The 14,687-nt window shown below is 49.6% G+C and overlaps 1 protein-coding gene across 1 annotated transcript in view; it reads right to left on the reverse strand.

Annotated features, from left to right (window-relative positions):
- Nucleotides 1–724: 724 nt before the first annotated feature.
- Nucleotides 725–14,687, reverse strand: part of DCDC2 (doublecortin domain containing 2) — a gene marked incomplete at both ends in the record, with an annotated part of 135,279 nt that continues 121,316 nt past the window's right edge. The window contains 2 exons of the mRNA XM_080806903.1: nt 725–826; nt 4,245–4,547. Coding sequence (XP_080663029.1) covers nt 725–826; nt 4,245–4,547 — 405 coding nt within the window. The remainder of the gene's footprint in view (nt 827–4,244; nt 4,548–14,687) is intronic.

Below are 14,687 nucleotides of genomic sequence, written 5' to 3' on the forward strand. Positions count from 1 at the left end.
CACAGGGTATCAGAACTTGCAAACTGTCCCACCGGACTCCCTCACTAAAGCCCTTCCTGAGTGTGTCATTAAAGCCATAAGGATTAAAACCCGAAGCACTTGAGGGAGAGGCGTGCCAAAATGAATCACTAACACACTGCATGGAGACTGCCTCCTCCCCAAATGTGCTCTTTTTAATTCTTGGGAGATGGATTTGGGATAAGGAGGAAGAAAGGAAGGAATGTCAACAAGTCACGAATCTACTGCCGTCTCTGAAACTAAATTACAATTTGTTTATTCAAGAGTTTATTGCTTTAAAAAAAATAGTACATGCCTTCCTATTATCATCTCTACAATTCTATGCCTTCCTAGATAAGTGCTTTAGAACAAGCTCCCATCTACTAACCTCACTTCTAAATGTATAGAGAAGTATAGATGGGTGTGGTCCTATCTTTCTTCATCGCTTACCAAGACAAGTGGCCAATTGCTGTCCATGCAAATTGCCCCTCTATCCCTCTTAATTTTTCTAAATGACTTTTATAAACACATCCCATGAAAAGAAGCCACTCTCCTTTAGTAGCTACTCAAAATCATCTACCCTTTCCATTAAGCCTCTAATCTTAGAATTCTGTATGCAGCATTCAACCATATTGTCACATTATGTTCAGCAGTAACTATATCCTTATTCAAGTGTTATAACCCTTCATTTTCCCGATAATCAATACACTCTCTTCTTAAAAATCATCTATGCTACGGCAGCATAGTCCTTGTTTTGTTCGTTCTCATTTTCTTGCGGGCTCGTGATTTTTACTTCTGGTCTTGGTGGTCTTTGAGGGTCTAAGTCAGCCTGGAAGAAAAGCGATCAAAACAAAGATATTTAGTTCTTTCGTCTCAACGGTCATAAAATCCACAAGGGAAAAAAAATGACTCCATATTTAGGTAATCATCTAAACAGTCAACTAAAAATAGTTCCTTGGGTCCCCTTTGTGTTTTAGTCGATCATCCCAGTGCACGTGCCATCCTCAATACCTTACTTGCACAAAAGCCCTACCTGGGACCATAAGAGCACAGCAGGGGAGTGGCAGGGAGAGGGAGAAGCAGGCTCCCCACTGAGCAGGGAGCCCGACGTGGGGCTCCATCCCAGGACCCCGGGATCATGACCTGAGCCAAAGGCAGATGCTTAACCAACTGAGCAAGCCAGGTATCCCTCAATTTTTTTTCTTTATCTCACTATTTTCAATAGCGTATTTATACTTTTCATTTCAGCATTTTCAGAGAAAAAAGCACAGCAATTCTACCTCCATGTCACATTAACCCAGCCCCATACCAGCTGTTCTTGTGTGAATCAGAGCTCACAAATTCTTTGTGACTATGACACCAAGTACCATCAAGCACCAGAGAGATAAGGGCAGGAAGCAAACCAAGTACCGAGGCAGGATTTCTCCAGTGTTACAGGCAACCCTGTACTTGGACTTCTTTAATGTTGTTAAGGATCTTGTCTCATGTCCAATGTGCCCGCCTCCCACTAGACCGAAATCTAAGCGGATGAGATCAGAATTTCCTGGTTTACAAGCTCTGCTCCGTGGAACCCCGGAGGCTCCACCGCCCTCGTAAGGGCCACCCGACTGGGGACAGGAGGACTAGCTCCAAGGCCCTTTCCCCTACAGCCATAACTGATGGTCTAAACAAGAAAAAGAAAAAATATCGGGTCTCTTATTTCACACTGTTGTCTCAGGAAGTGTCCCCAACACCGCGTGACCCCCATGTCCGTGGCTTGTGCTGCGTTTCTCCCGCTTCGCTGCTGTCTGTCTGTCTGTCTGTCATCCCAGCACACGGTACCTAAGAATGGCTACACCGGACAAAACGGTACCTGCTCCACTGAACCTGGGGCCATTCGAGAAACAAACCGTCTTTTTGAAATCGTTAATTTTTAAGGTATAATTTGTAATTCCTATGGATCTTGTTCTTCGCATGTTCAATAGGCTTCAAATGTACCTGAAGGAGCCAAGAGGGAGAATGGAAACGCCTGCACTGCCCTTAGGGGAGAGAGGAGTCGAGCAAAATCAGTCTCTCTGCGGGTGACTGCCCTGCTCTGGCATTTGCAGAGTTACCAGCCCTGACTCGTCACACAGCAGGGACCCGTTTGTTTGCAAGCCCACGAGTTCAGAATCCCCGTCAGGACACCCCAGGAAGACCCAGACTGCACCTTACAGGACCTTGATCTTGACTGAGGCCTGATTCTTACAAGACGTCTCTTTTTAAAAGCTGAATTTACAGAATGGAAAGACAGGTCACCCACTGGTTTCGGTACAGCTGTTTGAGGTGATAACGCTGAATTAAAACCCAGAGCACTGGGAGAGCGCACTCTTGGACCTTACGACCAAGGTCCCACAGAGGGTTTGCACTCGGGTTTCTTGCTGGAGACTTTCATCAAAGGCAACAATAACGAAGAGCTTCATGAAGCCGACTGCCTTAGTTATCATACCAGTGACAGTGAGGACACTGTCCTCCACGTTATGGTGCTTTGCGGGTGATACCCCCAGATGAGCCACTTTGCTTCCCTTGAGAAAGTGTGTGTGTGTGTGTGTGTGTGTGTGTGTGTGTGTGTGTGTGTTTCTTGAGACGTTCATTTTGTGTCCTTACTGAGGGAAAGAGAATCATGTTATGGACTGATTTCCTTTTCTAATTTTAGCTACAAACAACTTCAGGATACAAATTTTTGCTCATTTTCAGTAACTATGCAGAGCGGCATATGGGGAATTTCTAACTGACTACAACTGTGACTCCCTCACCTTACGGAAAGATGAAACAGGAGACACATCGAGTGTTTTCATTTAGATGCTGAGAATGTTTTTGTATAAACCAGACAACAGATTACAGACAACTCTGTGCCGGTTATTGAAACCTGGCCACAAGAAGGTTTTGCTATTTTACCATTACTAAATTTGGTCCCCCCCACCAAGCAAAATAAAACAGATGAGTCAATAGTAAATCATCAAGAAAACCACAGTCATGACACCAGGTGTCAGGAATAAAGACATCCAGGCCCACGTGAGACGTTACAGCCTGAGGGACCTGGGCCCTGAGCAGAGGGAGAGACGGGAAGGTTTCATTCTCCCGGTTGGGAAGAAGGCTGTGGAGTGCACCCTGCCTCTTACGCTATGACGTTGAACTTGACTCTATTCATCAGTCTCTAATTTAATCATCCAACCTCTGGAAGGATGCCTGCACGTGAGACTCTCCTGCTGCAGGGACCCTAGCGGGAAAATGGGCTAGGAAGGAGGCGTTACCGTGTCATTCCTTAACCTCTCGGTCTAATAAGTAGAACCATGTATTAATAAATGCCTGGTGCATCGAAGGCTTAATTCAGTTAATCCATTTAATGGGGACTAACCAAGTGAAACTTAACAAAGTACAAAGAAGTCACCCATGACAGAAGGGATGTTCTTTCTTTCCTGTCTAGATCTCATGGCCTTGATGTTCGTTTCTTGTCTGTACCTCCCCAGATCTTAACTTACTTGTATTTGTTCATATTTGTTATAGATGCTCTCGGGAGCCTCTGCGAACTCTGTAGAATGAGACAAGGGATGGGAGGGTGGATGGATGAGTGATGGGTGGATGGGCGGGTGGAGGTGTGGAATGGGTAGATGAGTGGGTGGATGTATGGATGAGTGGGTGCCTGAGTGGGTGGGTGGGTGAGGGGATGGGTGGGGATAGACGGAGAGGTGGGTGAGTGGGGAGATGAGTGGGTGCATGGGTCGATGGTGGGTGGGGGTTGAGTGGATGCGTGGGTGAATGGGTGGGTGAGGGGATGGGTGGGGATGGATGGGTGGGTAGGTGGGTAGGAAGTTGGGTGGGTGACGGGGTAGATGAGTGAATGTGTGGGTGCATGTGTGGGTGGGGGATGAGTGGATGGGTGGGCATGGGTGGACAGGTGGGTGAGTGGGTGGATGGGTGGGTGGCTGGTTGGATGGATGGGTGGGTGGGTGATTAGTGGGTGGATGGACAGACAGACGGATGAGTGGGTGGGTGGGGAGACGGGTGGATGACTGACAGATGCGTGGATTCTCTGATAGGTAGATGACAGTACTTGTTAACTGACCGAAATAATACAGTCAAGTAAACAGTGTTGAGTCCTTCCCTGCTCGGCAGTAAGTGGTTTCAGTGCAAGTCCTAAGTGCTTGGACAACTCCCGAGGTGCATGGGCATGTGCACCACACACACATTCACGCATGCACACACGTGAGCACAAGCAGCAGAAGTACCTCGTCTTGTGCACTGCCAGCTCCTTGCGACTTGACTTCCTCTTCCACTGCCTCCTGAGGCCCAGGATTAACCTGATCCAGCTCCTCGCCATTTTCTTCATCGGTGCCTCCGTTAACGCGGGCGGGGGCCGCCTGCTCCTCGCTCTGACCCGGGACGCCCTCCACCTGCTCGGAGGCACCTGGCGCCTCCGTCTCTCCTCCTTCTTCAACTGCACCGTTCATTCCCGAGAAGTCTTCTTTCTGCTCTGCATCCTTGTTCGCTTTTCCTCCATCTTCCTCCTCATCCACGATTTCCGCGGGCCTCTGGCGGGTCAGAATGAATAACGGAGGAAAGTCAGCAGGGCGACAGAGATTCTCCACCGCCCATTATGACGATGTGATGGTGATCACACCACAGGCACGTAAACATCCTCACACGCGCACAGCGCTCGGCAGCGGACAAGGCGCAACCTTCCCCGAGAACCCACGGCGCGCCGCTCTTGGGGAGGGATCTCCCGCACTGGCCGTCCCAACAGCCCTGTGCAGTTGGTGTTAGTCCCCTTCTACCGGGGAGAAAACCAAGGTACAAAGAGACCAAACAGCTCGCCCAAGATCCCGCTGTGTGGGAGTCAAAGAGCCAGGACTGGAACGAGGCATGTGACTCCAGGAACAGTGCTCGTAAGCCCTGCAGCAGAGACGAAGCCAGACTTAGAAACTTTGGCCCATACCTAGTGGAGCGTCCGGCCCAGAGAAGGCGCTTAAAAAAAAAGTCTCTGTGGAGAAGTGAACCTCCCCACTGTGACACCTGGTGTGTATTTAGATCACAAGATACAGAGAGAGGGCAACGGTGGTGGTGCCGAGACGTGAGGCCAGGCTTTCCAGCACCGCATGTGGCCCGCTGCCCACACAATGCCTGGGGGCTCCCGGCGTATCTCAAAACACAAACACGGTCACGCAGCTCCAAGGCCAAGCCGCTCTGCATCCTTTCTATAAAAATGGTAAGTGCTCAAGAGTCTATGAGCTCAAATTAGGCAATTTCCAAGTTATTTGGATATGTGTACATCTGCTTTAAAAGACAGCAGGAGGCTGACTTCCAGAGCCAAGACCTGGGTTCAGGGCTTGGCCAGGTACTTACTGGCTGTCACCTCACTTCCATGAGGGCCAGAGTCCCCAGGTGTCCCATGAGAATATCATAAAACATGCAGGGGGAGTGAAGGAGAGAAGTTATATGCAGTGCCTCCCACCCTACTTGGCATATCACGTCTTAAAACACCAGAGTCGCCTCCCATTTGCAGGACACGCTCTGTCCAGGAGTCAGATTTTTCACTGCCTGTGATAAAATAACACCTTGTCTTCTAAAGAACAGGACAGAAAGAACATAGGGTTTGTTCTAAGTTAGGACCTAGACCTGCCTCTTTCTGGTTGACACCGGACAGGTCACAGGGTCCCCCAGCACCTATAAAATGAGGGTCTGAGATGAAATTCACCCTGACCACCCCCCGTTCCAGCACTGAAAGTCCCTTCTCCCCAAACCACTCTAATGCTTGTTGGGAGGTCTTAATGGTCTTCTCATAAAAGTTAACGTAATACTCTCCATTTTGGAAGAAAACAAAACAAAACCAGCAGGCTAAAAGTTCATGACAAAACTCCACACAACACTACTTTGAAGAGGAAAAGAGATGGACCGTGAAGTCTTGCATTCTGTCCAACACAGCGTCTCAGTTTTGACAGCATGATATCAAAGATGCCCTTGAAAGAAATGAAAGAAAAACAATTAATTGTTCTTAAGATATTCCAATGACCATGGCGTTGGCCATCACACAGCTCAAGTCATAGTATACGGTGAGGCTGGGTCTCCCACATTTCCGTTCGGATGTTCAGTGTCGGACGGCGTGGGGCCCCCACGATCCCTAAGCTTGCCGCCCCGGGTGAGGCCCTTGGGAAGGCCAAATGTGGGACACAAATGGGCACGTGGGGGGTGAACCTGCCAGATGGTGTGAAGAGAGAAGACGGAGACTTAGGAAATGGAACCTATGCTGGGTAAGGGTTTCCAGCTTTGATGTGTAAGACCGAGATGAAGGGAGGAGAAAAACCTCCAGTTTCCAAGAGGCAAAGCAGTATGCGCCCATGCCCACACCCCGCCCCACTCCCTCTACAGAGAACACTCACGGCACAGCCCTGAGACAGACTTGCTTCCAGCAACGAGCCAAGGAGGAGGGTGCTGAGGGAGAGGACGGGCGCGGTCGTCCTGAGAGCAGGGCCGGAGGGGGTGTGTATGCACCCTGAGGAGCAAGGGCTTGGAGGGCGCTTCCTCAGCAGGACACTAGGACAGAGAGGGGACTGCGGTGGGAAAGAGCTAGAATAAGGAGCCGACTCAGAATCACTGTGGGCAGCCTGCCACGCACATGTCGCGAGAGCCCGAGGAAAGGCCGAAGGGTCTCGGGCCCAGAGCCCACAGGCTCCTTCCTTAGGGACTCTGAAGGACGTGAGGGGCACTCCCTCTGCCCCTCTGGAAGAGGTCCTCTTCCATCTGGAAGGCTGGGTCACCGTGACTCATGAGGGGGCCTGGGGTACCCATCGGTGCTGAGCAGCACTGGGGGTGCTGGACATTCGGAGACAAATCCGACAGGAATCGGGGAGCTCAGAGCCAGGCAGTCACCGGGCACACCGTATACAGCCCAGTACAGGGGTCCAGAAAGGGACCTCGGGTGGTGGGCATGGCAGGCTGCCACCCGGGCTCGGTCACGGCGCCCGCTGCAAGCCCACGGAAACGCCGTGTGCAGGGGGAGTGTGTCCCCGGAGTCCCCGGCTCCCGTCCGCGCTGAGAATCGCGCCCTGTACTTGCACACTCGTCACTTCGTGAGACCGTCCCGACACCCCTGCCAGGTCCGCCTCTTAGGTCCCCACACACATGAGGAAAAGGAGGAGCCATGCAACCCTGACAGCATCACACGGCAACGACCAGGCAGGGCGGGGGCTGGAACCCAGGGCCACAGCTGGCCCCCCGGGTCCTGGTGCTCGTCCTTGAAGACATACCACGAGGAGCTTCTCCTTCACGCGGTCACTGTGGCAAGCACGCCTGAGTGTCCTCTCAGCGGCCGGAGCTGTGGCTCCAAAAGAAGCAGCCCCGCTTCGACGGGGAAACAGTGACCGAACGTTTCCAGATTTCTCTGAAAGACTTTCGGCGGGATCCAGGGAGGGTGCATCATGAAGAGGGCCCGGCAGAGTCCCCGAGGCATTACACAAAACTCCAGAAATACCACAGCACCAGGGCCAACGGGAGCAGAGTTCTTTTTAGATTATTTCTGAGAATTGGATAATGGTTAGTGTACCTAAACTCGCCCCATTCGGAGCGACATTTGGTTTTGGTTTTAAAGGGAAGTTATACAGAATTCTACAATAAAAACATGGAAGGATAATGACAGAGAACACCCCAAGTTCACCGCCATCATTCAGGAGCCTAGATCTGTCCGTCCCTTGTCTCTCTGAGAATCTGTTACAAGAACACGCTAACGTCTATTAAGGTGACTAATTCTGTGTGAAGTGAAGTCTGTTTTCCTTTCCTGAAATCTGGATTTATTCTGAAATGTGGGAAAATAGTGTGCGTTGGTTTTTAGTTTTTAGTTTTGCATTTCTCGTCTCACTCTTTATCCTCACTCCCAATTCCCAAACACATATACATTTTTTTTCTTCTTTTCATGCAATCAGCAGGGACAGACCCTCACCTCTGTCCAAGGAAGGAGACGCCCAGCCCTGAATTCAGGCTCTGCTGTCCCCACCATTAGGATCACCCTCCCGTCCCATTCGTTCTGTTATACTTTCCCACCACGGCTCTCTCACCATCATCCCACGAAGCCACATCTGGTTAGCTCAGCTTTACGAAATGAAAGATTAAGGTGCTGCACTAAGAGCTGGATCCATTTAAATAAGACGGTAATGGGAGTTAAAAGGCTTATAATGCTCTAAAATATCCACAGTGTAGAACACAATTTATTATTACTACGACACTACAACTCAGGCCAAAAAAAAAAAAAAAAATTCTGCTATGACAGATCTGTAATGAATAAATGAAAAGCAATGTGCTTTTTGGTGTAATCTCCTTTGAAGCAGACATTAAATTATTAAAGATGTTTCCAGTGCATACATCAATCAAATCAACCCCAGAAGGAACACTGGGTTTCACACCCACACACACACACACACACACACACACACACACAGGTAAAATCTATACCATGGCGAGGACCTTCAGAGAAGCAAAAGAAAGCCCCTTCCACAAGACGGTGGGGGTCCACAGTGGGAGGAAGTGAGGAGGGGAGTCAGCAAGCCGCACACTCCCTCAAGCCTTGCCCTCCTTCTCCTGCTGCAGAGAAACTCCCCAGGAGGACGCTGGTGCCCCTCGCGCAGTGCTGACCTGACGTTTGGCCCCGGCAGCGGGACGCCCGCAACGGAGAGTCTACTCAGGTGAATGCCATTCGTAGAGACCTTGGGATCTCCCCTCACAGCGAGAACAGCTCTTCCCTGGGGGGGCAGGCTGTGAGTTAGCTCTATGCAGAGCCAGACACAGAAGGTCACTTACTATATGGTTTCATTTCCACGAAAATCCACAAAACATTCAGAATAGGTCAATCTATGAGGACAGAGAGTGGATTCGTGGTGGCCAGGCCTGAGGAGGAGGGAGAATGGGGAGAGGCTGCTGACTAGGCAGGAGGTTTTGGGGTGCTTGTGTGGCTCAGTCGGTTGAGCGTCTGACTCCTGGGTTTCGGCTCAGAGCGTGATCCCGGAGTCCTGGGATTGAGTCCTGTGTCAGGCTCCGTGCTCAGCTGGGAACCTGCTTCTCCCCGTCTCTCTCTGCCTCTGCCCCTCCCCCTGCTTGCACACCCTCTGTCTCCGTCTCTCTCTCAAATAAATAAATAAATCTTTAAAAACATAGACATGGGGTTTCCTTTGGGAGAGATGGAAAGTGCCTGGGAACTAGACAGAGGGAACAGCTGAACAACACCATGAGTGTCCGAAAGGCCACAGATCTATTTAAGAATTGTCAATGGTTTGTTGTATGTTAGCAGAATCTTCAGTTTCTTCTCTTCTCTTTTCTTTTTTTTCAAGAGAGAAAGAGAGGGAGCACGAGCCCAGGCAGCGGGGGAGAGGGACGGGAGAATCTTAAGCAGGCTCCGTGAACCAAGCAGAGCCCATCGCAGAGCTCGATCCCATGACCCTGAGATCAGGACTTGAACCAAAATCAAGAGTCAGGTGCCTGTGAGCGACCGAGCCACCCAAGTGCCCCTCTTGCTTCAACTTTTAAGGAAACCGTGTGCCCCAACTCCTGACCACCAGGTAGAGCTGTGTGGCCACCTCTCTGTCTGCTAAGATACCCAGGGAATGTGCCACCTGAAGATCCAGCCTCTGGATGTCTCCCTGCTTTACTGGGCAGTTACGCTCCGGGCAGACACCTCCTTTGTCTCGGGTGTAAAACCTTCCCTTCACAGACTGTCCTGTGACTCCTGATGGGAAGTCACTGCTGGTGCTGAACGAATGAGAAAGCTGAATGAACGAACTAACAACAAGATCTGAGAGGAGCAACTCACTTAGAATTAAAATACAGAAAGTGCTAGAAAAATATTCCTAGTGCCCCGCCCCCTACCCCTCCCCCCAAAATCTTACAACTATTTAATTTCCTCAAAATCCCCAAGTAGTTCTCAGCCTCTGTGCATTTAGCTGAACCTGCCCTATGGCCAGGATGTGGGCACCGGCACTGAGCCAGTGAACAAGGCTCAGGGACACGGAGCCCATGTTCCAACCCCACCTCAAAGAACCCTACAAAGATCCTGGTAATGTTAGTAATTTAGATAAGAGGGGCAGACACAGCAGCCAAAGGTGGGGGGGGGGGCAGTATGGGGAGGAAGGAACAGGGATCCCAAAGGAAAAGGTAAGACTAGGAAGCGGCAATTCATCTGGAGGGAGGTGAGGGAGGAGGAAAAGGAACAGGAAGGAAAAAAGGCCTTTACGCCTGAGTCCGCACAAAGTCACCGCACCCAGTCTGGGTCCCGCCAAGTCACCGCTGCACCCAGCCTGAGTACCAGTGACGTCACCGCACCCGGCCCAAGTCCCCTTTGGAATTTAAGGACGATCACAACAACCTCGCAGGACTGTAGTAAGGAACCAACAGGACCACGCACATAAAAGGCCCTTGTAAACCTAACAAGCTGTATACACGTTTATGACTGCTCTCGCTCCACTCTTGTCGCCGTCGAACGGAAGGAGTGTAGAGGTTGTCTGAAGGAAGCGTCGAGCACAGGGTCTGCACTACTGAAACCGTGCTCTGGTGGGCCACTTCCCGTGATCTCCCTTCTAAGTCTCATTCCCATGAAAACAAACAAAAAGTCGTATCAAGACACTTTGCCACAGTCTTGCCCTTATGGGTTAATTCGGTTACAATGCAGGCTGGTGTTGGGGCATCTGGGGGGCTCCGTCAGTTAAGCAGCCGACTCTAGATTTCAGCCTAGGTCACGATCTGCCATTCCTTATTAAGGGTTGTGTCAGAGAAAGGAGACACAGCAGAGCAAAGGCAACAAATCAGGAAGCTGCTTTTACCGACGCTTCAAGTCGTCTCCCTTAAAGGAGGGGATTTACCTTCTACTTTGCATTGACCTCATATTTCAGCCAATCTGTGGCTAAAATTTTAAGAGAACCTGTTTTCAGGTAGGAATTGTTTCTCCAAACAGTACATCCATCTTAAAATCTCAGGACTACGAGGAATTGCGGAATCCTAAGTCCTGTGTAGAGCACAATTCCCCTGCTTTGCTGGTGTCAAGGAAGGGCGTGCACTAGACCTTCTCCGGGACACGCACAACCCAATGTACGTAGTAGGACAGCAAGGATCACAGAAGTCCCTCAAACAATTCCAGCCCCACAACCTGGCATCAGGAACAACCACAGCACGGCTAGAGTAACAGACACACTACACATATATGTACAATTACAGACAATATATACCCTCAAACCTGCAAGGTTTTATTTAAAAAAAAAAAAGGTAAGAATTTTTATCTGTCGAAAAGCATGTTACTTAGGGTCTCGTGGGGGGCAGGGAGGACTCAGTTGGTTCAGCATCTGACTTGGCTTTGGCTCAAGTCATGATCCTAGGGTCGTGAGATCGAGCCCCTGCATCAGGCTCTGCGCTCAGTGGGGAGTCTGCTTCAGATCCTCCCTCTCTGTCCTAACCCCCTTCCCCTCTTTAAAAAAAAAAAAAAAAGCAAGCATATTATTTATCATAAGCAATTGTTCTTACAAAGTTTTACTAGAAAGCTTCCATATTTCTCCTTAATACAACACCTGTGTATTGTATTATTGGTATACAATAATACAATGTTGTATTGTATTGTTGGTGTTGGTATTCCAAGTGCCTTTTGCCTGCATGCGCTTATCTGCATATCTTACTATTTATTTCATAACAGGCAGTCTGAGATAATGGTTGATTTGGATGGCAAGTCAGGAAAGGTCTGGTAGTTATTAGCGCCGGCCGCGTCCTCGCGGGGACGGCTCTGAGTATTCAGGATTCCTAGAGAGTGAGCATGCGGTGACTAAGGTCAACTCGAGATTCCTGCGTGGTGAGAGGAAGGGAGATAGAATATGGAAATCATATGGAAATGAGGCACAGAATGTCAAAAGTGTCAATTACTTGGATGGTAGTCACGGACAGCTGGGGCTGCTCGGAGGTCGTGCGCTTGAAACCCACATCACACCTTTGACGGCCACAGCAGCACCCAAACCAGACACGGGAGAGGCATCGAAACGGAGACCACAGCTGAGGTCCTGCCCACTTTAGAAGTAAATACTTATTTGTCATATTTACAATGAAGTTCCCTGAAGGTTACATGTGAAGGTTTAAGACCTCGGTTATCTGAGAGAACAGCACAAGTTAGAACTTTCTAGTCAAGGTAACCACTTGTGTCCTCCTCCCTAGTCCCTAACCACCGTGTCTCCTCCCCAGTCCCACGGGTCACCGCATCCTCCCTGAAACCCACTCCTCCAGGGAGCAGAGATCAGCATCAAAAAGAAACAAAATGACAGAGATCAGCACCAAAAAGAAACAAAATGAAGTCCACTTCTCATGTAACATTTACCACCTTCCATTCCTGCTTTGGGAAAGAGGGGAGGGTCTGTTTCAGGCTCTCGTGGAAAGCGTTTCTGTGGAGTTCCGGCAATGGTGTTGCAGACACAGAAGTCACCCTACTTGTTTTTACTTCTGTTTCCATGGAAACTCAAAGTCATCCCCACCCAAGCTGAATGAGGTGTTTGGAAATACTCAATTTCAGTTTTTCATGGTAACGAAATACCACTTCCGGTTTTCAGCTTTCACAGAGGGAACGAGAAAAATAAATAAATAAAAAAGATTTAGATGTGGTTTGAAGTACCGTGACCTATAAAAAAGGGGGGTTTCTGTTCACAGATGCGACGCTGCGAGGACAGCGCAGAGTAAGGCTCCAGCCAGGCACCTGCTGAGAGCTGGCCCACCCGAGCCCACGAAGCTCCCCCGGTCCTGAGACACCCATACAGGAAGACAGAATACACTGTAAACATATTCAGATAGCATGAGACTATTTTAGTCGTCATTAGGAAAAAAAAAATCTCCATTAAGTTCTCTCACTTTAGAAGTAAATGTTGATTTTTCTCTCACTTACATCAGAAATCCCCGAGGGCTACGTGTTAATGTTTAACACCATTTCCATCAAGTAAATACAAATCTAGAAACAGGATGTCGCAAAGAGGCTTGCTGAGGATGCACAGGGAAATTAAGAAGCCAGATCTCCCCCATCTCAACTCCCGCAGCGGAGCGCGAGCCTTGCAGCGGCGAACGTGAACACGACCCGTGGAAAGGCTGGGACCTGGACGGATGGTGGAGACATTGTTTACACAACGATCCTTTCACTTCAGTGAAGGCAGTGACAGCTGAGGAGCCCTCCACACAGACGGGATGTGTTGCTGTCTGTGGGAAAACTAGAAGCCCCTAATCTCCCCTGGTGCCCTCCCTTGAGGTGCTCAGAGAGAGAGTTCCAAGCTGGAAGCCCTGGGCTCCTGGAGGGACACCCCCTGCAGCAGGCTGTGGCTCTGTGGGAAGATGAGGCTTTGTGTCCTCGATGGCAAACTAAGGAACTTGCACCCACGCCCCTTCTGGTTTTAAGCATCTTATAATTCGTACTTTCACAAACACATTCCATGGAAGTGGACCTATGGGTCTCGTCAGAAAAAGCATCTCGCTTTACCCTTCTGTGTCTTTTATTACTCGTGGAAAAGAAATGCGGAGAAGCTCTCCATCTAGTTCGCCTGTCCCAGGAGAGCCTGCCAGTGGTGGCCGATTCCCCGTAAGCAGCAGTTTGGGTAAGCGGCGAGACCACGCGTGGGCACAGAGAACAGAACTATGTCAATGGGCACCTTGGGATTTCAAACCTCGCTATTTCTGGTTAAACTACAGATTTTTATTTAAGATTGATTTATTTATTTGAGAAAGAGGGAAATAGAGAACACACAAGCAGGGGGAGGCATGGCAGGGAGAGGGAGAAGCAGACTCCCCTCAACTGAGCAGGGAGCCCAACTCAGGATTCGATCCGAGAACCCTGGGATCATGACCAGAGACAAAAGTAGATGCTCAAATGACTGAGCCACCGAGGTGTCCCAACTACAGGTTGTTTTTTTTTCAGTGGTGTTATGTCAAATGTCCCCAGGGGCTGGGCAAAGGACCCAAGTGCGTAATCCAGGACCAGCGTTGATAACACAGTGTGCTGGGGTCTGGGGTGCACTGAAGAGTGTCTGGGCTACTAAGGAGATTCTGCGAACCCTGTGCCAGCTGAAGAGTCTCTTGTGGGAGATCTGGTCAGGCTGCCCGTTTCTCATCACTAGTGGAGGTTCTATAAAGACAGTTAATTTTCCCTGGGATGAATTAGTGTGGAAGGGATTGCCGGTTAAATACAGCACGTTGAACAAATGTGAATTTTTTTGTTCACTTAGCTCCCTTCTGACATCCCTCTAAATTGTCAGTAATGGCAATTAAAAAAAAAAAATCATGACCCCCATAAGGGCACAGAAGCCTGGGAAGGAAATAACAGCCATAAAATCTGGGAAAGCCAATGGCTGTGGGGCCATTGACAGCAGAACCGATGCTGCTAAAATTAGCTCTTGTGGGAGGGGAAGCCAAGAAGCAGACCTCTGCACGCTGAAGGACCTACAGAAAGTGGAGGGACTGGCAGCACCATCTATCTCTGGAATAACGGAAGTACGTGTGACTAAAAATAGGGGGACTGGCTTAGAGTCTCTAAAAGAAGCACTGAGACTCCCAAGATCTCCTCCCTGCCCTTGAGAAATACAGGAGTTTTCTTCTCTAAAGATGCTGAACTACAGGGGAGCCAGACTCAGCACAGCTGAGAACAAGGGCACCACGGGCACTGTACTGAAACCAAGAAGTATACATTT

Source organism: Martes martes (assembly GCF_963455335.1).
Source record: "Martes martes genome assembly, chromosome: 6".
Taxonomy (NCBI): domain Eukaryota; kingdom Metazoa; phylum Chordata; class Mammalia; order Carnivora; family Mustelidae; genus Martes; species Martes martes.